This window comes from Sciurus vulgaris (genome assembly GCF_902686455.1).
Source record: "Sciurus vulgaris genome assembly, chromosome: 2".
NCBI classification, from domain to species: Eukaryota; Metazoa; Chordata; class Mammalia; order Rodentia; family Sciuridae; genus Sciurus; species Sciurus vulgaris.
The window spans coordinates 78,262,614-78,287,712 of record NC_136462.1 but is presented as its reverse complement, the minus strand read 5'-3'; the positions used below and the strand labels follow the sequence as shown (position 1 = coordinate 78,287,712).

At 49.2% G+C, this 25,099-nt stretch overlaps 1 protein-coding gene and 2 long non-coding RNA genes across 5 annotated transcripts in view; 2 read left to right on the top strand and 1 right to left on the bottom strand.

Annotated features, from left to right (window-relative positions):
- The window catches only part of LOC306653199, a 35,930-nt gene that overhangs the window by 3,269 nt on the left and 7,562 nt on the right, over window positions 1-25,099 (bottom strand). Inside the window, exons 3-4 of one of the 2 annotated variants that reach the window (XR_013761666.1) lie at window positions 16,470-16,569; window positions 2,280-4,107 (exon numbers count right to left, since the gene is read on the bottom strand). This is a non-coding gene — a long non-coding RNA (uncharacterized lncRNA). Of the gene's footprint in view, window positions 1-2,279; window positions 4,108-16,469; window positions 16,570-25,099 lie in introns of those variants that run through there. The other variant, XR_013761665.1, reaches the window with a different exon arrangement.
- On the top strand, window positions 1,882-12,345 carry MMP14 (matrix metallopeptidase 14). Of its 2 annotated transcripts, none has more exons than XM_079126061.1 (10): window positions 1,882-2,273; window positions 5,996-6,144; window positions 6,445-6,567; window positions 6,960-7,267; window positions 7,984-8,149; window positions 8,456-8,612; window positions 8,807-8,945; window positions 9,226-9,376; window positions 9,840-9,955; window positions 10,286-12,345. In XM_079126061.1, the coding sequence occupies exons 1-10, from the start codon at window positions 2,166-2,168 to the stop codon at window positions 10,615-10,617; spliced, it is 1,749 nt and encodes a 582-aa protein (XP_078982187.1). In that variant the 5' UTR covers window positions 1,882-2,165; the 3' UTR covers window positions 10,618-12,345. The 2 variants fall into 2 exon arrangements, with proteins under 2 accessions (XP_078982187.1, XP_078982186.1); XM_079126060.1 differs by having other exon boundaries at window positions 1,883-2,273; window positions 7,984-8,145; window positions 8,452-8,612.
- LOC306653200 overlaps window positions 22,649-25,099 on the top strand; it is an 88,013-nt gene continuing 85,562 nt past the window's right edge. Inside the window, exon 1 of the long non-coding RNA XR_013761667.1 lies at window positions 22,649-22,681. This is a non-coding gene — a long non-coding RNA (uncharacterized lncRNA). The remainder of the gene's footprint in view (window positions 22,682-25,099) is intronic.

The window sequence follows — 25,099 nt, the reverse complement described above, 5'->3', positions numbered from 1 at the left end:
GGTTTGGCTCAGTGCCCTCATCCCTGTTTTCATTCCAGTTCAACTGAATCTTGTTCTGGAATTTTTATCCCTTCCTTTGCAGGCCATAGGGCTGTTCCAACTCTTTAGCAGTAGCTGTTCTGTCAGTGTGAACAGGGGACAACAGTTTTTCTGTTTTTAGCCAGGCATGTAAGTCTTGAATAGCTTGGCCATGTGCAATTGGCATTTAATGAATGTTTTGATGAAGGGATCTCACCTGAGATCCCTTTCTTTGCAAGCAACTGGTGTCAGTTTTCCTAAGGTTCAGATACATGGTCCAGGAGGATCCCCCATCCCCACGCCCTGGGGAAGGCAAACATAAGGAAGAACAAAAGTTGGTCTTTTCGTGTTCTGCAAAAGGAGTTGGGTTCTGAGGTCTCCATGGTTCTGAATGAATTCCAGAGACTGACCAAGAGGGGCTTGCACATCTCCACCCCTACACAATGACTCACCCTCCAGTCTTATGTACCTATATGGATGGGATAGGTATCCAGTATCTCTCACACACCTCCCACAAACTGCAAGCTGCCTAGGACCTGGGAATCCTTTCATTTTAGTGATCATGACCTGACCCGTGAATCTGGGGGCAAAGGAACTTTGTTCTCCTAGTACAGAGCACTGGGCTTCCCATCTTTGCCATAAATATGATAGTTGCTGCATCCCTTAGGTTTCTAAGCTTCCTACCTGACCTAATTTCTGTCCCCACTCCTTTATTCCTTCCCTTGCTTTCATTCCCTCCCTCCCTCCCCACCCCCCCCTTACCTCCTTCCTCTAGCTGACCAGATGCAATTCTCAGATCTTAGATTTCGCTGATGGTCCAGTTTTCTGTCTCCCACACTTTTCCTGCTTCTGTTGTGCTGCTCTCTGCTGCTTTTCCAGATCTAGTTCTCAGCCTCTTTTTGTCTCCCTTTCTCAACTTTGACTTTAGCCTGCCCTCCCTCTTCCTTGCACACCTCACCTTTTGTTCTGAGTCCAGTGAGTACCTAAAGAAGATTTTTTGGGGGGGAAGATATTAGGGAATTGAACACTGGGGTGCTCTACCACTGAACTATATCCTCAGTGCCTTTTGTTTTATATTTGAGGTTGGAACTCAACTTGGAATCCTCGTGCCTCAGACTCTGTATTTGCTGGGATTACGGGTATGCACCACTGGTGCCCCACTCCTGATGGAGATTTTATTCTTTAAGGAATTCCCTTCCTTTCCAGGGCAGAGGGAGAACTAAACCTGAAGTCCAAACAAATTTTTTTCCAACAATTTTCCCCAAATTTGGTTTGCTTTTCCCCTTACTCCCTGGCCTTTTACTGGTTTCCTACTCAGCTCTAGTTTAAGAAGCAGTCAGAAGAACAATTATACAGGGAACCATTCAGTTTTCTGCAGGATGGACCCCCTCTCTCAGCCTGTGTAGTTGTGGGTTTGTTTGAGTTGGGGGTGCAGGGGAAGCTGTTATCAGTTCCCAGAAACAAGTCCCCCTTTTACTAAACGCTCCTTCTCCCAACCTTTTTCACTGACATGGAAGAAGACCTCTCCAACCATCGAAGGACCCTAACCTCTTAGTTGGCCCCAGCAACCCAGCCTCCCAGTACATCCCACTTGGAGGTGAGACAAATGCTGAATACCACAGAAATCAAGCCACCCAAAATATGCTTAGGGGGGGAAAGTCTCCCACATCCCTTCCCCTGGGTACCCTTACACGATGTCGTTTGTGGCCTCAACCCCTGCAGATGGCAGTCTGCACCACAGAAAGGCAACTTTGGGTTGTTTTTTTTTTTTTTTTCTTCCCCCCTCCAGTTCTTAGCTGTAATTGGACTCAAGCTGAAACAACCACGTCCCCACCAGGAAAGGAGGGCATTGGGGCGGGGGCGGAGGAGAGGCTGCGAGAGAAGGGAGGGACCAAAGGAGAGAGCGGAGAGGGCTCCCAACCCAGTTCGCCTACTAAGCAGAAGAAAGATCAAAAAACGGGAAAGGGGAGAAGAGCAAACAGTCACTTTCAAGAACAATCCCCTCTTCTCCAAGCTGAGAGAGCTCTGGGAATCCAAATTCAGTGCTTACCGAAGACAAAGGCGCCCGGAGGGAGCGGCGGCGCTACCCCAGGGCGTGGGCCCGGCCGCGGAGCCCGCACGGCCCGGCTGCCCCGACGTCTCGGACCATGTCTCCCGCCCCTCGACCCTCGTGCAGCCTTCTGCTCCCCTTGCTCACGCTCGGCACCGCGCTCGCCTCCCTCGGCTTGGCCCAAAGCAGCAGCTTCAGCCCCGAAGTAAGTGAGCTCCTCCGGCTCTTCCCGGAGTCGCGCCCGCTGGGGAGTCGAGTCGGGGGTCTCCAAGGGGACGGCCCGGACTCGGAGAGGAGGGATCTCGACTGCTCCGGGCTGCAGGATTCCCACCCCCCATTTCTTTTCCTTCCCCATCTCCAAACTTCCAAGTCGATCCAACTTTTGCCTGCCTCCAACCAACCCCCCTTAGCCGCCACCGACTCTCTTTCCCATTCCTTCCTTTCCTTGGAAGAACTTTACAGCGCGGGCAGGACCCCCCTCCCCCCAATTCCCCTGGGCTCTGCGCTCAGCTCTGGAACCAGTTGGGAGCCTGATAAACACTTGGACTCCGCTCAAACCCCGCGCTGTCCCGGTTCCTTGTCATGTGCGAGTTTGTTGTTCAACTTTCCAGCGCTGTCGCGCCCGCGCTCGCCGGGAGCCGGGGCAGGCGCGCTCTCCACCAATACATCTGCGGCCAGATGTGGTCGCGGGTGAACGTCCTAGTTGCCCCCCCCCCCATCATCCTCCCCAAGTGGACCCCTCTGTGTCCGCGCCCGGAGCCCCGGCGTCGAGGGTCGCAGCTCTAGCGCGCTGGCCGCTTTTCGTACACACAAAGCTCCCTTATGAGCCCGGGGCTCAGCCCGGCCACGGTCCCCACCCGCGTCGGCGCCCTCAGATCCTTTTTGTTGTTAATTGTGTTTCTGCGTTAATTGCAGGGAGACTGGGGGCGTCGCACAGGGAGTGGGGAGAGGGCCTGGCCCAGGGCGCCCTCAGGCGTCTCGACTGACTCCAGCGCCCCCCACCCCCATCCTTACCCCTTCCCTGACCGTGGCCCACCGGGCCCTGGAGGAAGCCGCGTGGGAGTTGTCTGAGGAAGTTTTTCCTCTCTCTTTTATTTTGGGGTGAAGGTGGGAGACGGATTTAATCAGCTTCTTATTTTGGGTCATCCCAACCCACTCGGCCTGGCGAGGGCCTGGGTGCGGTCGGGAGGGGCCGGGAAGGGCCCAAGAAGGGGGATGGGATCTGGATTTGGTTTCCTGTGCCCTGGTCCCAGACCTGGTTCCACCCCCAGAAAAAACCTCTCCAGAAAGAACACACTACCTCTGTCCCTGATGGGATCTGGGGCTGAACAGGGAAAGTATGGCGCTAGGAATGGAGACCTGGGAAAGTAAAAATCTGCACTGGTTTGAAGGCCAAGCCTTACAGTCATGGAGCCTTCATCTCAGCCTGAAACGGGGAGCTTCTAACAAAAGGAGCTTGGGCATCTGGGGGCTGCCCACTGCCAACTTCACCGCCCTGCCTTTTTTCCCCTCCCCTACCCTGCTAGGCCCCCTAGGGGAGGGGCAGCAGCCCTGGCTCTGTTTTAAGTGGGTCATGGGGCTCCCAGTGCCAGAACCACCATTTGCTTCTGGGCCATGGAAGGATGGGAGGCTGAGGGAAGCAGGGGCAGTCACAGACATAGGGATCCCAGGCCTGCTGTAGAGCCAGAGGTCCCCCACCCTCTCCAGAACTCCTATGTGGGAGGTATTCCCTTGACTTTCCCCTAGGGGAATACCTAGCTCCTCTCATTCATCAGGACAAAGTTGAGTTTTGTGACCCAACATGGTTGTTCCTTCAGGCCAGTCAGGAGGAAGAGTTGGGGTGGCCCAGGCCTCAGGCAACTGGGTTCCTCCCACCAGGTCTCCAAAGCCCTGCACCAGCTCCAGGACAGCCCTCTCCTCCCCTTGGCCTGTCTGGCGCTCTGCCCTTCCCCCTATCCAGCCGCAGACACAAGAGTCCTCTCTTCTGTGGTTCCCGACCTCATAGTCTCTGTGGTTCTTGCTTTGCTCAGAGCCTGCCCCTGTGGGATGGAAGGAAGAAAAATTGCTCAGGCCTGGAAGGAGGAAAGGGACCAGGCCCTGTGACTCTTGAGTCAAGGGAAGTTCCTTTCTTGAGTAAGCCTCCATTTTCCTCTATAGGACACAGGGCAGAGGCTATGGGTGTGAATAGTGAGACCTACCCACCTCTTTAAAGATGGAGGAGAGGGATCTATCCCAGAGTACTGGGTGTGGATTCTCCCCACCTCTCTGCCTCCCTCTCATAGGAACATCCCCCTCAGCTTGGCTCTGTGAGCTTTGAGGGGACCTGGTCTCATTCCTCCTGACTTCCAACTCCAGGGGTAGAACATCCCATCCTTCCCCAAGTCTGAAAGCGGCTGCTCCCCAGCAAGGGTCAGAATCCTGGATGTATCTATCCTACAGGTGAGATTAGGGGCAAAGGGAGTTTCCTGCATACTTGGGCACAGGCCACAGCAGGCCTCCGGAGGGCACAAGCTGTGGCATCAGCCCACACAGGTCAGGGCAAGCCTACAGCTCCCAGAGAACAGCTCCAGACTGTAGCACCCTGCCTGGCTCCTCTCTGGTATACCAGAGGTTAAACTTCATTCCTCCCTGTACCCCTGAGGAGGGGCTCTCAGAGCCACATGGTACTAGGGTTGTTCTGGCCAGGCCTGTTGGCTGGGGAAAGCTGGGTTCTTTCTGTCTCAGGCCCTAGCTCCTGTCAGCCTTGGGGATCACTTCCTGGAACTATGTTGCAATTCTTGCCCCTATGGGCTCAGGTCCCCAGTCAGCTGCTCCTGAATCACCCCCAGCCCCTCTGCCAGAGCACTGATCTACCACTAGGGCCTGGGCCTAGAGTTGAAGGGCCTTGTGGAGATCCATCCTAAAGACTATAGATAGGGGATGCAGCACCCAACAGCAACCCTCACCCCTCCAAGTCCCTATCCTAGGCATCCTGCAGCCCCCTCTGACTCATTAAAAAAGGCAAAACTAGAGCAGGGACCAGAGCTGTCTGGTCCATAAAAGAATCCATGCATCTTCATATTCTATACGTAACTTGGCGTGTTTTATTTTTCAGGCATTAGGAAAATGCTCCATTGTTCTTACAATAAAGGCTGACTTTTTTCTCAGCAGGGTTTTGCAGTGTGTGTACCTTTCAATCAAACACCAAAAACTTAACTTTAATTTAAGGCAATTTGCCAGCCTTTATATTATGAACAATTCACAACATACCTGAAATAAAACAGTCACCACTGTAAAATACTACATGCTACCCTCCCCCCTTCTCCCACTCCCTCCACTAAGAACCTTAAATGGGTACTTAGTTCCAAGCCGGATGATCTTTAGATAGGGATCACCACTTCCAAAGTCCCATAACAGCAGCCATCCTGAGCTCTAGCTCCATTTCTGCCCTCCTTTCTAAAAAGATCTCAGCTGTGAGGGTCTAGAGGCATGGTACTGTCCCAAGAGAGCATCATGTAGGGCACAACAGTAAAGCCCCCTCAGCCATACACCACCCCTCTACCCATCATGGATATAAGCCACTCCCAGGTGTGACTGAAAAAGAAGAGAATAGTGCCAGAAGGAATCGCAGCTCTGAGAAGATGCCCTAGAACTCTCTGTTAAACCTTAGAGTTCTCCTTCTCAAGAGAGCTACAGCCAGTCTAGAGCTATGGCTCCCTAACCATTTATGTACTCATAGCCCCAAAAGGACAAGCTATACTGGGGTATAGACCAGATTTTAGATCAGCCTATGAGTTCCTGCAGATGTGTTGCCAGAGCTGGGAGCCCATCCTCCTCTTCTCACCAAGCCAAGTACCTATGCCAGATACTGTGGGGAGGCAGATGCAGAGGCAAATGTGTCCCCTGAGCCAGATAGGAATGCTCCGAGCCACATCTCTCTCCCTACAGGCCTGGCTGCAGCAGTATGGCTACCTGCCTCCTGGGGACCTACGTACCCACACACAGCGCTCACCCCAGTCACTCTCAGCTGCCATCGCGGCCATGCAGAAGTTCTACGGGTTGCGAGTGACAGGCAAAGCTGATGCAGATACCATGAAGTAAGTGCTCACCCTGGCAGGAGTTCTGCCCTGCACCTACCGACACACTGAGCGCCAGAGATGTTGCTACCTGAATGCTGGCTCCTGTCCCCGATACTTCATCCCCACATTAGGATCCTGACCTTCTTATATTTACCCTGACCTCATAACATCGGCCTCTCCCCACACTGACACATAGCCTCACCCAACATTGGTGCTGGGGCCAGAGGCGAGCATCCAGGACCTGCTGTAGAGCTCCACCCTCCCCTCTGAGACCTTTCTCTTTCCTACACTGCACTGACCCCAATCCTCCCACTCCAGGGCCATGAGGCGCCCCCGCTGTGGTGTTCCAGACAAGTTTGGTGCTGAGATCAAGGCCAATGTTCGAAGGAAGCGCTACGCCATCCAGGGCCTCAAATGGCAGCACAATGAGATCACTTTCTGGTGAGTGCAGCAGGCCAGCAACCTCTATCACATCTGACACCCTTCCTTGTCAGTTGTGTTCTACAGAGACTCAGAGTCCCTCGCCCACCCCAGACTTCTCCCTTTTGTTCCTGGGAAGTTCCTGGGGAGCAGGGAGGAAAATGGTTATGATCTTGGAGAGAGGTGCAGCCATCAAGGGATGCACCCCAGTAGCAGACAGCCAAAGCCTGAGAATTCCCTGAGCCTTCAGTTCTTCAGGTTGAAGCATCATGCTGAAGCAGCAGGAAGAGGAGGTCGGGCAAAAAAAACTGTCCGGGCAATTCAGTCAGACCTGGCAGAGCACAGGAAAGGAGAATTTTGCCCCTTGTTGTCCTAACACATCCCCATTCTCTCCCTTCATGGCCGGACTTCAGCATCCAGAATTACACCCCCAAGGTGGGTGAGTACGCCACATTCGAAGCCATTCGCAAGGCATTCCGTGTTTGGGAGAGTGCCACACCACTGCGCTTTCGAGAAGTACCCTACGCCTACATCCGGGAAGGCCACGAGAAGCAGGCTGACATCATGATCTTGTTTGCCGAGGGCTTCCATGGCGACAGCACACCCTTTGATGGTGAGGGCGGCTTCCTGGCCCATGCCTACTTCCCAGGCCCCAACATTGGAGGAGACACCCACTTTGATTCTGCTGAGCCCTGGACTGTCCGGAATGAGGATCTAAATGGTGAGTGAGGGAGCCCTGGGTCCTACTCTGTGGAGTCACCAGTCACTTAAGGGGCAGTTTTCCTCCTACCAAAATCTCATGGCTAAAAGGGACCACAAAGATTTGGTCTGACTTCTAACTAAAGCAGGAATCTGCCAGTTGTGGTGGCACATGCTGGTAATCCCAGCAATCTGCAAGATTGAGTCAGGAGGAGCACAAGTATGAGACCAGCCTCAGCAATTTAACTAAGACCTAGGTAACTTAGCAAGACTGTGTATCAAAATAAAAAGGGCTGGGGATGTGGCTCAGTGGTTAAGCATCTCTGGGTTCAATCCCCAGTACCACAAAAAGTAAAAGCAAAAATACTCTTTTATTTAATTTATTTATTTTTGGTCCTTCCTCACCTCCTGATTTTCCCAAGGCTTCAAAGCATCCTTCTCACCCACTTTTCCAGGCAAACATCATGTCTAGCTCCTAGGAGAAACTGAGGCCTGCAGAAGGCCTTTGCTTCCCAGGTCTTCCCAGAACTGGAATCTTGCCCCAGAGCACTCTCACTCCAGAGGAGGTTACTGACTGACTTTGTGCCTTAAATACCAAACAGGAAATTGGACCTCACGATTTGGTCACTTTGGGTGGAAAACATCATTGACAGGCTTGTAGGAGAAATCTCTGGTGGGCAAGCACAGAGCCTAAGGAAAGCAACCTAGGCTATGGTCTTACCATGCCCACCCCTCCAGGGAATGATGTCTTCTTGGTGGCTGTGCACGAACTGGGCCATGCCCTGGGCCTCGAGCATTCCAATGACCCCTCAGCCATCATGGCACCCTTTTACCAATGGATGGACACAGAGAACTTTGTGCTGCCTGATGATGACCGCCGGGGCATCCAGCAACTTTATGGCAAGTAATCCACACCCATAACTGCTCCTTCTTCTCAACTTCTTGTCCCCTCCTGGTCTTTGATCTGTGCATTTCCCTCCCTATGCCCAATGGTCTCTACACACACACACACACCCTGCCTGACCTTGCCTGCATCAGCTCCCACTTTTGAGAACACCCTCCTTGTCACCTCCTAGCTGATTGCTTCAGCCTCCACTAGAGGGTGTGAGCCCCTCCACATCTTTCTAAGGGTCCATCACCCATTTATCTGTGCTTCCATCCCATCCACCCCCAAGTCTGAAGTGTCCCTCTTGTTCTCTCCCCCAGGGAGTGAGTCAGGGTCACCCACCAAGATGCCCCCTCAACCTAGATCTACCTCCCGGCCCTCTGTCCCTGATAAACCCAAAAACCCCACCTATGGGCCCAACATCTGTGATGGGAACTTTGACACCGTGGCCATGCTCCGAGGGGAGATGTTTGTCTTCAAGGTGAGAAGAAATGGGCTGGTTTGGGGGACAAAAGAACTCTATGGCAAGGAGACCGGGTTGAAACAGCTACAGGAGGAATGGAAATTGAAATCAAGGGACAAAGAGCAGTGGGGGAGCTTAGAAATTTGGGGACTGAGGAAGAGGATTAAAACTACAAAATATGACATGCTCTTTGTACCTTGTCTGGCTTCCAGGAGCGCTGGTTCTGGCGGGTGAGAAATAACCAAGTGATGGATGGATACCCAATGCCCATTGGCCAATTTTGGAGGGGCCTGCCTGCATCGATTAATACTGCCTATGAGAGGAAAGATGGCAAATTTGTCTTCTTCAAAGGTAACCAGGTGCTGGGTGCAGTGGAGCACACTTGTAATCCCAGCTACTCAGGAGGCTGAAGCAGGAGCACTACAAGTTCAAGGGAAGCCTATGCAACTTAGTAAGATCTTGTCACAAAAATAGAAGTTTGGTAGTAGAGTGCTCCTGGTTCAATCTCTAGTACCAAAAAAACTCCAGGATTCTACCTTAGTATCTTTGGAGGAGCTGATTCCACTTGACTCCTCCAAATACCCCAGAGCCCAAGTTAAACCCAGATTTGCCCTTTTTTGGTCTTCCCCAGGAGACAAGCATTGGGTTTTTGATGAGGCTTCCCTGGAACCTGGCTACCCCAAACACATTAAGGAGTTGGGCCGAGGACTGCCTACTGACAGAATTGATGCTGCTCTATTCTGGATGCCCAATGGAAAAACCTACTTTTTCAGGGGAAACAAGTAAGACCTCTACCCCTTAACCCAGGGGTCACAACTGCCACCCCCAAATTCCATTCCCAAATTCTGGAAGGGCCCATCTCCACAAAGATGTTTCCCTAATGAAGTTGCTGAGTGAGCCTCCACTGTTGCCTAGCAGTGGGCAGCCTCTGTTCGGTGCCTTGTGAGTGGGATGTGACCGGGTCACCATTTCAAACCTGGTCATTTGACGCCTCCTGCCCCCGGCACTGTGCCTCTGCCCCAGCAGCCAGGCACTGTCATTAAGGGCTGCTGGTGGCTTCTTGCAGCCTGGGCCCTCCCATCCACCTCCTCCTTCCGCCACTTCCAGCTGCAGGCCCTCATTACTCAAAACCCCTGTCCCCCACCCTGTCCACAGCTACCCTTTGTCCACTGTTGCATTCTGTCCTGGTTCCTGCTACACTCCAAGGACATGCCGTGTCCAAACACTTTCCCTCTCCTCCCCCAGGTACTACCGTTTCAATGAAGAGTTCAGGGCAGTGGACAGCGAGTACCCCAAAAACATCAAAGTCTGGGAAGGAATCCCTGAGTCTCCCAGAGGGTCATTCATGGGCAGCGATGAAGGTGAGTGGGACAAAGGAAGGTGACCATGAGGGGAGGGTGGGAATAGAGAGTTAAGGAAGGCACAGTATCATAGGGAAAACAATGAGGACGGAACGTGCAGTCCTTACCATGTGCCAGGGACTGGCCAGATGAATTCATGGTCATATCCCATGGCCCTGCTCCTCTCCCAACCTGATACTATCACTGCCTCCATTTTATAGCTGAGGAAACTGATACTCGGAAAGGTTGAGGTGAGCTCAGCTGACGGCACACTAACAACTTCCTTCTGTTCTTCTCCTTTGGGACCTTTCACCCTGCCCTGTCTCTCGTCCTTCTCGTTGACCCCTCCAGTCTTCACTTACTTCTACAAAGGGAACAAATACTGGAAATTCAACAACCAGAAGCTGAAGGTAGAGCCAGGCTATCCCAAGTCGGCGCTACGGGACTGGATGGGCTGCCCATCAGGGGGCCGACCGGATGAGGGGACTGAGGAAGAGACAGAGGTGATCATCATCGAGGTGGATGAGGAGGGCGGCGGGGCTGTGAGCGCGGCTGCCGTAGTGCTGCCCGTGCTGCTGCTGCTCCTGGTACTGGCAGTGGGCCTCGCCGTCTTCTTCTTCAGACGCCATGGGACCCCCAAGCGACTGCTTTACTGCCAGCGTTCCCTGCTGGACAAGGTCTGACCCCCACTGCCAGCCCACCCACTCCTACCACAAGAACTTTGCCTCTGAAGGCCAGTGGCAGCAGGTGGTGGTGGGTGGGCTGCTCCCACCGTCCTGAGCCCCCTTCCTCCAGCCTCCCTTCTCTCTGTCCCTGACTGGCCTCTCCCACCCTCACCCCAGCATTGCTTCTTCCCCAGATGGGTCCCCTGAAGCCTGAGCGGGAGGGTGGTCCCTTCCAGCCTCTGGTCCTCAGGGGAACCCTGTAGCTTGGTGTATGTTTGGCCCCTTCTGAATGTCATGGGGGCTCTGCACTTGAAGGCAGGACCCTCAGTCCTCACTGGCAAAGGTCAGATGAGGTCATCTGCTCCTTTTCCATCCCCTGACATACCTTAAACCTCTGAACTCTGACCTCAGGAGGCTCTGGGCACTCCAGCCCCAGAAGCCCCAGGTGTACCCAGTTGGCAGCCTCCCACCACTCTTTGGCTAAAAGGGATCTAAGTGTATTGTAGGGCAGAGGCCCTGAGAAAGTGTGAGAGGGTGGGGATTGCTCTGCCACCTAAGACCTCAGGAGGAGAACTCAGAGAGGGTCTTAGTGGCTTGGTTAGTTGAGTTCCTCCCCACAAAGATCTGCCTCTGCCCCACCTACCCTGGAGAATTTCCAAAGAAAGAGCCTGAGCCATTAAGGACTAAACTGGGGCTAAAAAAACCCTTGGCAGCCCTAACCCCCCTCGAATGTTAGCCTTGGATGGGGATTTCAAGGTTGGAAGAGCGGAAACCAGGAGGTAAAGCCCAGGTTGGAGTGGGGCCAAGGGGAGACACCCAGGTCTGAGCGCTGGGTGAGCCTGAAGGCCACAGAAGAACCTTATTCAAATGCAGGCAACTGGGGCTGGGACCCAAGGGCCAGAGTCAGAGGGGACAGGAAATGAAGAGCAGAAGCAGTAGATGGTTGGGGGCTGGGCAGGCCATAGGGGCACCACAAAGTGGGCAGTGGTATCCAGGGGAAGACACATTTTATTGGAGCTCTCAGGAATGTCCTGAGGAAGGCACACTGACTGGCTCCTCTCTGTCCCCTTCCTCACTGGCCAGACAGCATGGAGGGGATGGGCAGGAAGCCCAGGGACAGGAGCAAAAAGGGCACTGGGGACTTGGAGGCCTTATGGAGAGAGGCCACCTGCTTGTGGACCAGAGGAGTTTCCCTGAGGTCTGGCAACACTCAGGCTGCCTTACACCCCAGTGAGGGACAGATGCCTGGGTGCTGCTCAGTGGGGTTAGCCCCTCACCTCCCTGACGCCTGCACTCCTCAGCCCATCTTATCGGTGTCCTGTCCTCCCTCTCCCACCCAGCCCACCCGTTTTAAGTCTCCTTCAGTCACTGAAGGTAGTCATGGTACTGGGGACTTGGGGAGAGCAACACCCTGTGGAGGGAGATAGAGGAGAGGGATGTCAGGGAGGTGGGGGATGGGGGTAGGGGAAATGGGGTGAACGGTGCTGGCAGTTCGGCTAAATTTCTGTCTTGTTTGTTTTTTTTTTTGTTTTGTTTTGTTTAATGTATATTTTTATTATAATTATTATATATGAACTTCATTCAAATCGTTCCTTTTTGTTAACAAGGGGCATGGGGTGGGGTGGGGGCGGGGGGCAGAGGCATCTGACCCCAGGAACCTGCAGGGCGGGGCTGGGTCAGTGCCCTCTAAGGACATTTTTGACCTTGTTCAACCTTTCCACAAAGAATAAACTGTGTTTCACATTCTTTGTGTGACTGCAGTTCTGTATCGGGGTGAACGGGATGTGGGTGACAGGCTGGAAAGGAGGAAAGCGGACGTCTTGAGCAGCGTTTTCCATGAGATGGGGTTTTGGTATTTTTTCATATGAGAATGTGTTTATTCTTAGCAAACTAATGGGATTCAAGGGCCAGAGTTGGGGAGCAGGGCATACCCCACTGTGGGCAGGGTTGCTTTCCCCCAACCTGCCTTTAAAGGATACCTTTGAGACCAAAGGCTGCCAAAGATAAGAGGAAGTGGTCAACTGAGGCCACTTGGAAAATCTTCCTAAATTGCATTACCCTGTCCTGTGATCTGGCCACAGACGCTCAGTTTCCTCATGCCTCTGCCTGCAGCAGGGGTATTCTCATGATCATATTCGGCTCCAGGCTCAGTGAAGGCCTCAGGACCCAAAGCTTTTCTGATCCTGGGCCTCCGCTGATACAGCAGAAGGAAAGGAAAAGGAAAAAGGGAAAGAGGTTGCCCCATAGTCTATTAGGGAGCAGCCTGTCTCTGGAAAAACTGACCTCCCCTCAATTGCCCAGGAGGGCCAGGATGGTCAGGTTGGAAGGGCAGAATAACAAGGCTTTGTTTCCTCTTTCCTTAGAAACTTCTACCCCAGACAGGGTTCCCAGGCTGTCCATCCGCCCTTCCTCCAAATCCAGCCTGAAGGGAGGAATCAGCCCAGTTGCTGAGTCAGCTCAGCTGGAAGAGAGCAGCCCCCTTTCTTCACTCGCCCTCCCTTCCTGCCTCAGCCCAGCCCACCGGGCTCCAGCCCAGGCCCCCTCACACCCTGCCTCCAAGAACCTTGGCCCCACCTATCCTACTTCTCCATCCAGCTGCTATTCAAGGCTAGTTGGTATGATTGCTTTGGCAGAAGGGGTACCCCATCTTCCTGCCTGTCAGGAACCCTGACCCTGTGCCTGGCCTCCTGCACCTCCCCTGCCAACAGCTGTTTGGCAGGGCCTGTCTGTCTCAGTGGAGCGTGGAACGGGACACCTCCTCCCAACCATCCTCACCGGAGAGGATGGGGACCATGTGAAGGCACCATGGACAAGTCAGGGGCATCTGGGGGTGGTGGGGTTCATGCATGTGACAAGGAACTCAAAGATGAGCTCATGGCCCCTTTGTGTTTTTGTGGTTCACATCTGGAGGTAATTACAGATGTTATCCAGTGGGAGTTCTGCAAAACAGCTGGAGCCAGTGAAGGAGCTGGGGGAGGGGAGACTGCCAGAGGGAAGAAGAGGGGGAGCCTAGGGCTCCCGTGGCTGGAGTGCGGTTTCCCCATCACGAGGAAATTGTTTGGCCGTGATTCTGGAATCACAAGATGCTCTCTGAAGCCAAGGGGGAAAGACGGGAATGGAGGACCACAGACAAAGAGGAAGACTTCACGAGCAGATAGCGGGTGGAGGCTCCAGGGTCCCGTGCCTCTGACGTGCTTGTGCCTGCCTGACCCACCCCTGTGAGGCTGCCCAGTGACCCGGGGAGGTGTCTGAGTGATCACAAGTCCCCACTTGAGTGAACCACTGGGTCAGGCAGGAATGAGGGGAAGCAGAGGGCCCTGTGGCTCCCAAGGACCTGCAAACTCTGCTTTTGCTGGCTGATCTGTTCATTGGGCCTGACCCAGTTTCTGTGGTTCCAAGTTCCTTTATTCGAAAGCAGCACATGTGAGTCGGAGCAGCCAGGAGGGAGCCAAGGGAAATCTGCAAGGAGGTTTGGGCAGAACCCAGGGAAACAGGTCTAAAGGAGATGCTGGATAGCGGGTGAGGGTCAAGGAGGGCAGTATTCTTCCCATCACTGTACCCCACACATTTGAAAGGGGGCCATGAACTCCCTTGCCATTGCCTCCCCTTCTCCAAGGCTCCTGCCCACCAGCTGGGCCCATGCCTCCAAGGCTGCCAGCCAGGCGCTGGGTCAGCGAGCTGGGAAGGAAAGATCTATGAGGGCCGCACCCTCTGGAGAAGAGAGGACTGGGCAAAGGGATGACCCCACCCATATACAATGTGGCTAGCCAGCTGGTCCTCTGTTGTCCTCCCCTAGAATCCCCCTCCAATCTGACAGGCCTGCCAGTCCTCTCTATCCCCTCTGCATATGCCTCCTAATTCCAGCAAGGGGGAAGCCAGCTTCTGCTGAGAACCTCACAACATGCAGTGATGCAGGCACTCACATGCCATTTTATAGATGAATAAGCTGAGGCTCAGAAAGATTAATCACTTGCTCAGGGTCACAGCTTACTCAAATTTTAAACCCTTATCTGACTTTTTTCTTCTTTCCCCTGTGCAAGCGAATTCTGACAATGTCTCTTTGGTGTCTCTTCCAATGTGGACCCTAGGTAGATAGGTGTCTTCATGGCAGTACGTTCTGGGGCTCTGACAGCATGTGCAGTTCTGATTATTATGTTTTGTAGCAGCTTCCTTATAGCAGGTAGGCATGCAGGGGAGAAGGTTCTTCCCCAGGAACTCCACTGCCTCCTTTCTCAGGAGCAGGAGCAGGCACTCTGAGGGAAAGAAAAGACTCAGAGGAAGACCGTGACAGCAGCTAGGGGAAGGGTGGGAAGGTAGATGACTGTGCCAAGGGCCTGGGGAAGGCAGAGGCCATCAGGGGCTGGGTTCATTCCCTAAGGCCCCAAGGAAGCCCCAGCTAAGGCTGCTCTGTTGTCCTGCTGCCCCTGTACCCCTTTTCCTACCCACCCCCAAATCCAAGTTCCCCTCCTTTAGGAAACCAATTCTGCACCATTAGCCCACACCTAGGGGTTTCTGCCTTTTCCCCTCAGACAGGCTTAGGAGACTGTGGAGACCCAGAAGCAGCCTGTGAGGGGGCTAGGCAGCCAGGGCCTGGAAGGCCTGACTGGCCAGAAGCCACCTTCCAAATGAGCTCACACACATACTTTCCACCCTGGCCCAGCGCCGCTGGCTCAGTTCCTTCCAGGCCAGACTTCTCCAGCCAGGCCCAGCCCCCTGTGTCCTCCCCTGCCACCAGTCCTGGCCCCAAGGTTTCCACAATGGGATCACTGGACACCCCAGATCAGGGCTGTCATCACATCCCCAGGAAACAGATTCCTCTGCCTCCATGCTGAAGTCAGCTCCCCTCAAAGTCCCTCATTCCTCATCCATATAGCCCTCATGCTGTAGAGGAGGAAGAGACCAGTTCCCTGCCCCCAAAGACCACACCTGTGTAGGCAAGGACAGTAAAGCAAACAGAAGAGGCGGTGACACTGCAGTGAATGGGCGGAAGGGCTTCCTTTGAATGCCTGAAGTAGCTCCTTGACTCAGGAGCCAGCCTGGCCTGGGAGCTACCTTGCTGTGGGTCACATCCTGCTTGCTCACTTGATTTCCCACTTTAGGGGCACTTCCCTGACTTGGGGCAGCATGGGATATGGGTCAGGCAAGGCCAGGTTACCCACAAAGGGAGGGAAAGGCAGCCTCTTAGAAGACCTAGCAGATTCACATCTGCCACAGGCTCCAGTCACTTCAATTTGTTCTGTGGTCAGAGTCACCCTTCAGGCAGCTCCCAGAGACATGGAGCACTGGGTGAGAGAACAAGATCAATTCCCAGAATGTCCTCCTTGTCTGTTCAGTGCCTGACGCTGGGCTAGGAGCATGGTTGCCCTGACAATATTGCCTGGATCCAATAATGTATCTGAGCATCTGCGAGTTCGTATACTCAGACATGGCAGACGATTCTTCCTGCTTTAGATCCCCAAATGATGGCCACTGGAATCAGAGTATCCAGCTGTTGCTCTCCTTTACCAGACACTGATGGTGTAGTTCTGCCAAGGAACTTCTACTATTCACAATACTGACCCCATCACAGTCACCGACAAACATGTTCTGCCCTCACTTTTCTTACAAAAGGGTAAGATAGTGCTAGGCACACTGGAGGCACTGGTTAAAGGTTTGTTAAATTGAATTGCCAGCAGTAGTTGTGATTACATAAGCATTGTATAATATACCTACATAAGTATTGTGATTACACAAGTAATGAATATGGAAGCTGAAAAATCACAAAGATATGCATTTATACTTTATGGACTTTGTGAACTTCGCTGTATATCGCACCTTGATCTTTAAAATGTTTTTAAAAAGAAAGAAAAGATTGGGCATGAGGCACACACCTGTAATCACAGCTATTCCAGAGGCTGAGGCAAGAAGATCAAAAGTTCAAGGGTAGCCAGGCTTGGTGGAGCATGCCGGTAATCCCAGCCGGCCAGGAGGCTGAGGCAGGAAGATCAGAGGATCATGAGTTCAAGGTCAGCCTCTTTGTCCCTACGGAGCCTACCCCTTCCACTCCCAACCTGTCCTTAATCTGGGAGTGATCAATATCCAGTTGTGTTGACACACTCTTCTGAAAATACCAAGACTTCAGGTTGCACCCCCAGCCCAGTTTAGCCTGTATCCTTACCTGGAGTGCCAAGCAGGCAGGGCTCTCTTCCCTACAATTTTCTAACATCCCATGGCCAGATGTCCCTAACTCTTTCCTCCACCTCACTGGACTGTGCTCCAGAGGTGCCCCCAAACCATCCCTGTATGTAATAAGGTATGTGTGTGTGTGTGTGTGTGTGTGTGTGTGTGTGTGTGCGCGCGCGCGCACCTGTGTCCAGAGATCAAACCCAGGGCCTTGCTACACAAGCCCTCTACTACTGCCCTACATGTCTACCCTTGCATAAGTTCCCAGTGGAGGAAAGCCAGGGAAGGAACACCCATCCCACTCTGCCTGGGCCCACCCGGCTCTACAGTAGAGGCCGTCTAGGCAGGGTTTGCAGTGTGGTAGCGCACCCTTGTGTCGAGTGTTGGAGCTGCAAGCTGGATCTGGAGAATTGAGAGAGGCTGGGCAACCCCACCACCACCCCCAGGACTACCGATACCACCAACCTATCTCTGCCCGCTTTCCACTTTCTATGTTTCCACCCTGGACACCTGTTACTTAAAGGGGTGGGTCTCCGGGCGAGAGTGGCCGACAAGCCGTTCTTAGCTTTACCAGTTGCAGAGTACAAAGTCAGAGCTTCCGTCTGGTGTTCCAGAGCGGGGGTAGGCGGCAGCCCTAACACACTCTGGGAAGGGAGAGTGAGTGGAGCGGGTACCGACGGGACAGAGGGCCAACCGGAGGGACTAAGGGAGGCCCTTCTGCGACCTCTTCTCAGAGCTCTTCCGAGTTGCCACACTGCCCTCCTGTGGTTGCCTCAGACATTCCAGGATGCCTATCTCCTGAATCCCAGGGTCAGAATCCAGGTTGAGACCTGATCCCAAGACCAGAGTGCTATCCTGGAACTCCGGGGCGGTGGACGGTGGCGGTGTGGGGCGAGGTAAGCAATCTCGGGTCCCCTTATCTAAAAATGGGACTTCTTTTTTTCGCCTACCAGAGTCTTTTGGAGATCAAACCCATGTCCCATGGGAGGCCGCCAACCTGCAGCATCCTCTTATCTTCCTCGTAGCCTAGGGCCAGGAGAATCCCTGGTGTCCCACATTTATTAATCTCACGTTTATTAAAGGTCCTTAACATTTCTAATTTTGTAATTTAAAAAATTCCTGTAGATAGTTTATGAACAACACTATATTATTGCATTGTTTGTGCTAAATTTTTTCATAAATATTTAAAATATATACCAAATATTTTAAAGCCCATCTTAATATTTCTTACTTTTGTAATATGCCAGAAACTCAAAAAATGTATTTGATTGCCATCACTCCCAAACCAGGGAGGTGTGCCCCTGCCCATTAAAAATTAAACTGGTGGGGGAGGTGGCACACGCCTGTAATTTCAGCAGCTGGGGAAGTTGAAACAGGAGGATCGAAAGTTCAAAGATGGCATCAGCAATTTAGCAAGGCCCTAACCCTAAGTAACAAGGTGAGACCCTGTCTCTAAATAAAAATAAAGAAAATAAATAAATAAATATAATGTGGCTCAGTGGTTAAGTGCCCTTGAATTCAATCCCTGGCACCAAAAATAAAAAAATAAGAAAGTTAAACTGTTTCTCTCATTCTCTTCCAGACCACAAACTAGCTCCAGTAACCATATGGTAGTGTCTTCAACTCTACCTCTCCTTTCAGACAAAGAGGTTTCCTCATCATGAAAAACTCTTTCTTGGATACTGCATAATTTCCCTCATTTTTTTCCTGTTCTCTCAAGCCAACATTTTTTAGCACTGTCTACATTCCTTCACTTGTCATTTGTTTCTAACCCAAGTTCTACATCTGCAACCCATGCATTTTCTGAGCATAGTGGTGCACCTTGTAATCCCAGGTAGAAAGATCACAAGTTCAAAACCAATGTGGACAATAAAGAGACCCTGTCTCTAAATTAAAAAAAAAAAAAAAAAGACTAGGTTTTTAGCTCAGGAGTAGAGCACCCTTGGGGGGTTCAATCTCCAGCACTGAAGTAAAACAAAAACAAGCCACAAGCACTTACTGAAACTGCTTCCTATGAGGTCTTCATGTCCCCTTTCTTCTTACCCCTGGACTTCTCTCAGCCTGTACCTGGTTTACTTTCTCTGGTCTCATTTTAGCATCTAACACAATTTGCTTCAGGAAGTTCCCATTCCCCTTGTTTCTTGTCAACTCTTGTGAACCTAATCACAGAGTTGTCAAGGAAAACTGAAGGGTCGCACAGGTGTCCCATCATATCAACCCAGGCCTTCAGCCTCTATACCTCAAGCAGGGAGTCAACTGAACTTCTTCCTCCTCTTCCTCTTTTTCTTCATTTTCATTGAACCCAGGGCCTTGGGTATGAACACCCTACCACTGGGCTATATAGCCCTAGTCCTGACTTTATCCATTTGCTCTGTTAATTCCAGTTTCTGTCCTTCAAATTATATACAATATGCAAATTCTTATTTCACACCACATATAGCCCATCAAATATTTGAATCTATAGTTTTCATGAATTCTATTGCTCACTAAACTTTTCTTTATTGAAAATCCTTTCTAGTTCCATAAATAGCTTCTTATATGACATGGTTTAGAGACCCCTAAACATTCTGTCACCTTCCTCTGGATCATGTATTTCATTTTATTAATCTTTTAAAAAGAGTGGCTTCTTCCAATGCATGGAGAAGCAGTATCACATATTTGATGAGGAGTAAAGATTCTGGAATTACACAATCTGGATTTCAATCCAGTCTTTATTACTTCCTACTCAGTGACCTTCTGTAAATTATCCTCCCTGAGCTTCGGTTTCCTCACATTTAAAGCACAAATAATAATATGAAGGACAGTTGAGTGGATTAAAAGACATCTGTGATGAGTCACTGATTCATCCATTCATTCAACAAGCATTTCTTGCTAGGCATGGTGGTGCACACCTGTAATCCCAGTTACTCGGGAGGCTGAGGCAGAAAGATGACAAGTTTAAAGCTATCCTTAGCAACATAGTGAGACCCTGTCTCAAGAAAAAAAAAATTATTTAAATAGTTTGGGATGTAACCCAGTGGCAGAGCGCTTGCCTAATGTGCTAGGCCTTGATTTGGTCCCCAGCAACGCCCCCCCACACACACACACAAAAGCATTTCTTGAGTACCCATGGGTGCCAGACATTGTTTTTGGTACTGCAGACATAATAATAAACAAATAGATCCCTGTCCTCATGGAACTTACATTTTTTTTTAAAAGGGACACAATACCCTTACTTTATTTATTTATTTATTTGAATGTGGTGCTGAGAATCGAACCCAGTGCCCCACACATGCTGGGCAAGCACTCTTCCACTGAGCCACAACTTACATTCTTGTGAGAGGAGCAGGCAGTAAATGTGACAAATGATTTAAATATAGAATACTGGAGCATAGTAAGTGCTAAGGAGAAAAGACAGTTGAAGAAGATAAAGAATTGGAGATGTAATTTCAGGTAGTGTAGCCAGGGAAGGTCCCACTAACGGGTTACAAGGAAACAAACCAGGTGGTTCTCAGGAAGAAGAATACTCCAAGCAAAAGTAATAGCATATACCAAGACCCTGAAGTGAGAGCATGTCTGCCAGGTTAAAACCTCAGAATAAGGTAGCATAGCTGGAACAGAATGCCTGAAGAAGAAAATAGCAAGACAGGAGATTGGACACATACCAAGGCAAGATCCTGTAGTGCCTTGTATGTCATTGCAGACAGTGGAGTTCTTACTCTGACTGAAATAGGAAGCCTTTGGAGTGGAATAGAGGAAGGATAGGATCTTCTAGCACAGTGTAAATACTCATTATTATTAATACAATCATTCAATATAGTCTAATCAGTGGAATAATCACCACTATTATATAATGCTCACCCCGTGCCAAGCCACTAATTCTTTGATACTCCTCTCTTCAAAAGAAGGAAGCCAATTCATCTCCTAGAATGTGGTCTGGCCTCCGTGACCTGTTTCTAATAGAATCTGGGAGAAGTGACACTATGTGACTTACAAGAGTAACAAACAATCAATCACGCACAGTGGTGCATGCCTATAATCCCAGAGATTTGGGAGATTGAGGCAGAAGGATAGCAAGTTTGAGGCCAGCGTGGGCAACCCTGTCTTAAAATAAAAAATAAAAAGGGTGGAGATGTGGCTTAGGGCTAGCACATCCTTGGGCTCTATCCCCAGGACTGTAAAAATAAATTTAAAAACTGCTTATATTGTGGGGCAATTTGTCATATAGAGCTGGGCACCAGAAGTATAGTGCTGATATGATGAACATAAAATGTAAGATTGACTTTGCAATCAGGCAAAGGAAAGAAGCACGAAGGACTTTAAGAAGAATGTTAATGAAAGTCTCAAATGCTTTAAAGAACCATGAGGGCCTTTAAGAGGCAGCCAGTGAAGGTTTAAAGACAAATGAGGAAGTGTTTTTGAAACTTAAAAAAAAAAAAAAAAAAAAAAAAAGACAATCTTTATGTAGCAAGTTAAGCTTAGGTAATTAACCTGTCATAATGTGGAAAGTATAAAATGTAGCTATTTAATGGGCAATCTAAATAAGATTTTCAGGTGAAGCATTGAAGATGATACCTGGTTTCTTTTTTGCTGCTTAAAGTAGAAGAACAGGGCTGGTGATATAGCTTAGTTGGTAGAGTGCTTGCCTAGGATGCACAAGGCCCTGGGTTCAAGTAAGAGAACAGACAGATAAGCTGGGGATGGGGAGATACTCTTTAAAAGGAAAGAAAGAAAGGAAAGAAAGGAAAGAAAGAAAGAAAGAAAGAAAGAAGTAACTAGTAACAGGGATTGAAAGAAAGAAAGAAAGAAAGAAAGAAGTAACAAGTAACAGGGATTAAAAGAAAGAAGTAACAAGTAACAGGGATTGAAAGAAAGAAGTAACAAGTAACAGGGATTGAAAGAAAGAAAGAAAGAAAGAAGTAACAAGTAACAGGGATTGAAAGAAAGAAAGAAAGAAGTAACAAGTAACAGGGATTGAATTCAGGGGCACTTAACCAGCCCTTTTTTGTATTTTATTTAGAGACAGAGTCTCACTGAGTTGCTGAGACCTCCCAAGCCACTGGGATTACAGGTGTGTGCCACCCCGCCTGACTGGAGTTTTAAATTCTTCTAGATTGTGAATTTTGCTAAAATTTAAAAATGGTTTCTAGGAAAACATCAAATCCAGGGTACTTTCAGAAAATAGATAGTACAAAGATGAAGTTAAGACTGACTATGACATCCTTTATTAAGATCTAAGACGGATCTAAAGTGATACTCAGAAAATAATTTGGTTAAACAACAGAACTTGTAAAAACCTGAACAGGACTGGGGATGTGACTCAGTGATAGCCTGTTTTCTCTACATACACAAGGTCCTGAGTTGGATCCCCAGCACCACAAAAAAGAAGAAGGAGAAGGAGAAGATAAATAGCATTCTCCTTCAGCACTCTCACATGAAGCCCAAGGTACAGAAAATTTTAGCTCAAAGAGATTTGTGGGTATTTTTGTCTAATGAAATAAACTCCCAGTATGATTCACTGGAGATCCACAAAAGTTTTGTTAGACTTCTGTTAGCAGAAGCACTACCAGCTTGGATTGAAAGAGACAGAGACGATAAAAAATGAGAAGAGGGCTTTTGACCTTCAAATTTCTACAGCAAAAAGCAGGCTAAGAAAACCACATAGTTGCAAGCATGTGCTATCTTTTAAGAAAAAGGAAAGCTTAGAAAGCCTAGAATAGAGTCCACACTTGGAGCCAAGATTTAGGGAAAATTATGCTCAGGCTGTGAATTCTAATCAAGGAAAGACCAATCTGTACTCTGTTGGATTTTTGTTGTTGTTGTTTTGTTTTACTGTACCTGAGATAGAACCCAGAGGCACTTTACCACTGAGCCACATTCCTAGCCCATTTAATTTTCATTTTGAGACAGGGTCTTGCTAAGTTGCTTAGGGCCTTGTTAAGTTGCTGAGGCTGGCTTTGAACTCATGATCCTCCTGCCTCAGCCTCCCCAGCATCTGGGATTACAGGCATGCACCAGTTGTGCCCAGCTTCTGTTGGATTTTAGAATTTCTATAGACAAGTGAGTCTTTTATATATCCATTTTCCCATTTTTCAAATAGAACACCTATAGAAGTTATCCTATGCTTATCCCACATCCCACCATTATGTTGGAGATAGGTAAGAGTAGGGAATATAACTTCTCACTTTAGGTCTTTAGATCAACAGGAACTGTACTCAAGGAGCTGTACTTAAGGAACTAGTCCGGGGACCCTCAGCTCTATCTGGACCTGTTGTTTCTTTTTATTTTGTTGTGGTACTGGGATTGAATCCAGGTCTTCACACACACTAGGCAAGTGCCCTGGATCTATTTTAGATAACAAGATTCTGGACTTCAAACTGATATAATAAAAGGATGAGAATTCTGGGTGCCTCAGAAGAATTAAGTAAATTTGCATATGTGAGGGACACACATCTTTGGGGGCTAGTAGACTATGGTAGGGTTCCTTCAGGGTAGATCCCAATGATCCTTATCTCTCTCTCTTTTTTTTTTTTTTTTTTTTTTTTTTTCTGCAGTGCTAGGGATTTGAACCCAGGGCATTGTGCTTGCAAGGCAAGGACTCTACCAAATGAGCTATATCCCCAGCCTTACCCTTATCTCTTAATATCTGTTTTCTTATGTGTTCTCCTGAAGAAGACTGACCTGTGTAATTAAAGGGATATTGCAGAAATGATGGAGTATGATTTCTGACACGTGGTATTAAAAGCATCATGATTTCCATTTTTCTCTTTTTTAGATTGATCTTTCTGTCATGTCATGAAGACACTCAAATACTGTAGAGATCAGCACATGGAGAGGGACTGGGTCTTCCTGCCAAAAGCTAATTACTTACTTGCCAAGCAGGTGAGTCATTTTGGAGATGGATTTTCCATCCCCAAACCTTTAGATGACTGCAGCTAAGCCAAAATCACCCAGCTGCCACTGAATTTGGAGTAATTTTATACAGAAGTAGGTAGCTAAAACATTAATATTATCATCTTCCCCATTTTATGCATGGACAAAGTAGACATACAGAAATAAAATGTTTGCTAATGTCATTCAACTTAAATAAATGGCAAAACTGGGATTTGAACCCAGCAAGACTGACTCCATACTGTTTCTCTAATGTTAGCTTTCATGCAATTGCACCATACTGTTTATTCACATGCATTTAGGACCAACTAAAATCTTTCATTCCTCTTTATATAAACAACAGTTAAGTCAGCTATCCTTTTTGTAAGTTGGTATTTTAACTTAAGCATAGAATTTTAGAGTTTTACCTCTTCTGTCATTGTAGATACTTTAGATCCATTGTTTTAGATGGTCAAAATCTTTAGTGGTGGCAGGGGAGTGGGGGAGCAGGAGGGGACACTGGGAATTGAACCCAGAGGTCCTCTCCCACTGAGCTGCATCTCCACCCCTTTGTTTTTCATTTTGAGAAAGTCTCACTAAAACTTGCCCAGTTGGCCTTGAACATGTAATCCTTCAGCTTCAGCCCTCGCCCTGAGTAGCTAGGATTACAGGCATGTGCCACCACTCCTGGTTTGTTTTCAACCTTTCAATTCCAATTCATGTTCATCTTAAAATCTGATTAAGTTTGTATGATATGTCAAAATACATTCTACTGTCATGTATAATTAAAAAGAACAAATAAAAAATTTAAAAGAAAAACTCTGATTAACTTACTTTCTGTATCTCCATTCATTCAGATAATTAATTTTTTTTATATGTTGACTGGGATTCTCCAGATTGATGTCAAGTTTTAGGGGTTGTGTGTGTTTAGGGTCCTGGGAATTGAACCCAGGAGCTTGTGCCTCCTAAGCAAGTGCTCTACCACTGAACTATACTCCCAGCCCATTGACATCACTTCTGATGTATTTACTATGAGCATACTTCAGCCTGAGACTGCTAGTTCAGCCCAGATTTTCCTATTGGTTTAAATTCAGATAGTCTGCATTTATGGTACTGCCTAAGTAATACTCCCAAAAAAATTATTTTAGAAAAGTGTGTCTAGTTCTTGGTAAACTATGGCAATTACTATGATGATTATCCTTATGGGTTAGGATCTGGTCAGGAAAACAGCCCATGGCAGACTGTTCAGTAGAAGAAATTTAACATAAATATAGTCATAAATATGGTGAAATTGCTAAAAAGTCAAAAAGAAGATGGTGAGATAGGCCAGAGGTTAGTAACAGCAGGAAGCTGGAAGAACAGAGAGGAGGCCAGGCTTCTCAGAGAGAGCTAGAACCATAGAAAATGCACAACTCCTACTGAAAACAAAACTGAAGCGGTGGGACAGGGTACATCATGGATCCTTCTTTCCCCTTCCCTCCAGCCTTCC

What these genes read in the sequence shown, in the direction of transcription:
- MMP14 (XM_079126061.1), top strand. Translation starts at nt 2,166, where the DNA reads ATGTCTCCCGCCCCTCGACCCTCGTGCAGCCTTCTGCTCCCCTTGCTC. An exon ending in GCTGATGCAGATACCATGAA is followed by an intron (nt 6,145 to 6,444) that starts GTAAGTGCTCAC and finishes CTCCCACTCCAG; the next exon opens with GGCCATGAGGCGCCCCCGCT. An exon ending in CCGGAATGAGGATCTAAATG is followed by an intron (nt 7,268 to 7,983) that starts GTGAGTGAGGGA and finishes CCACCCCTCCAG; the next exon opens with GGAATGATGTCTTCTTGGTG.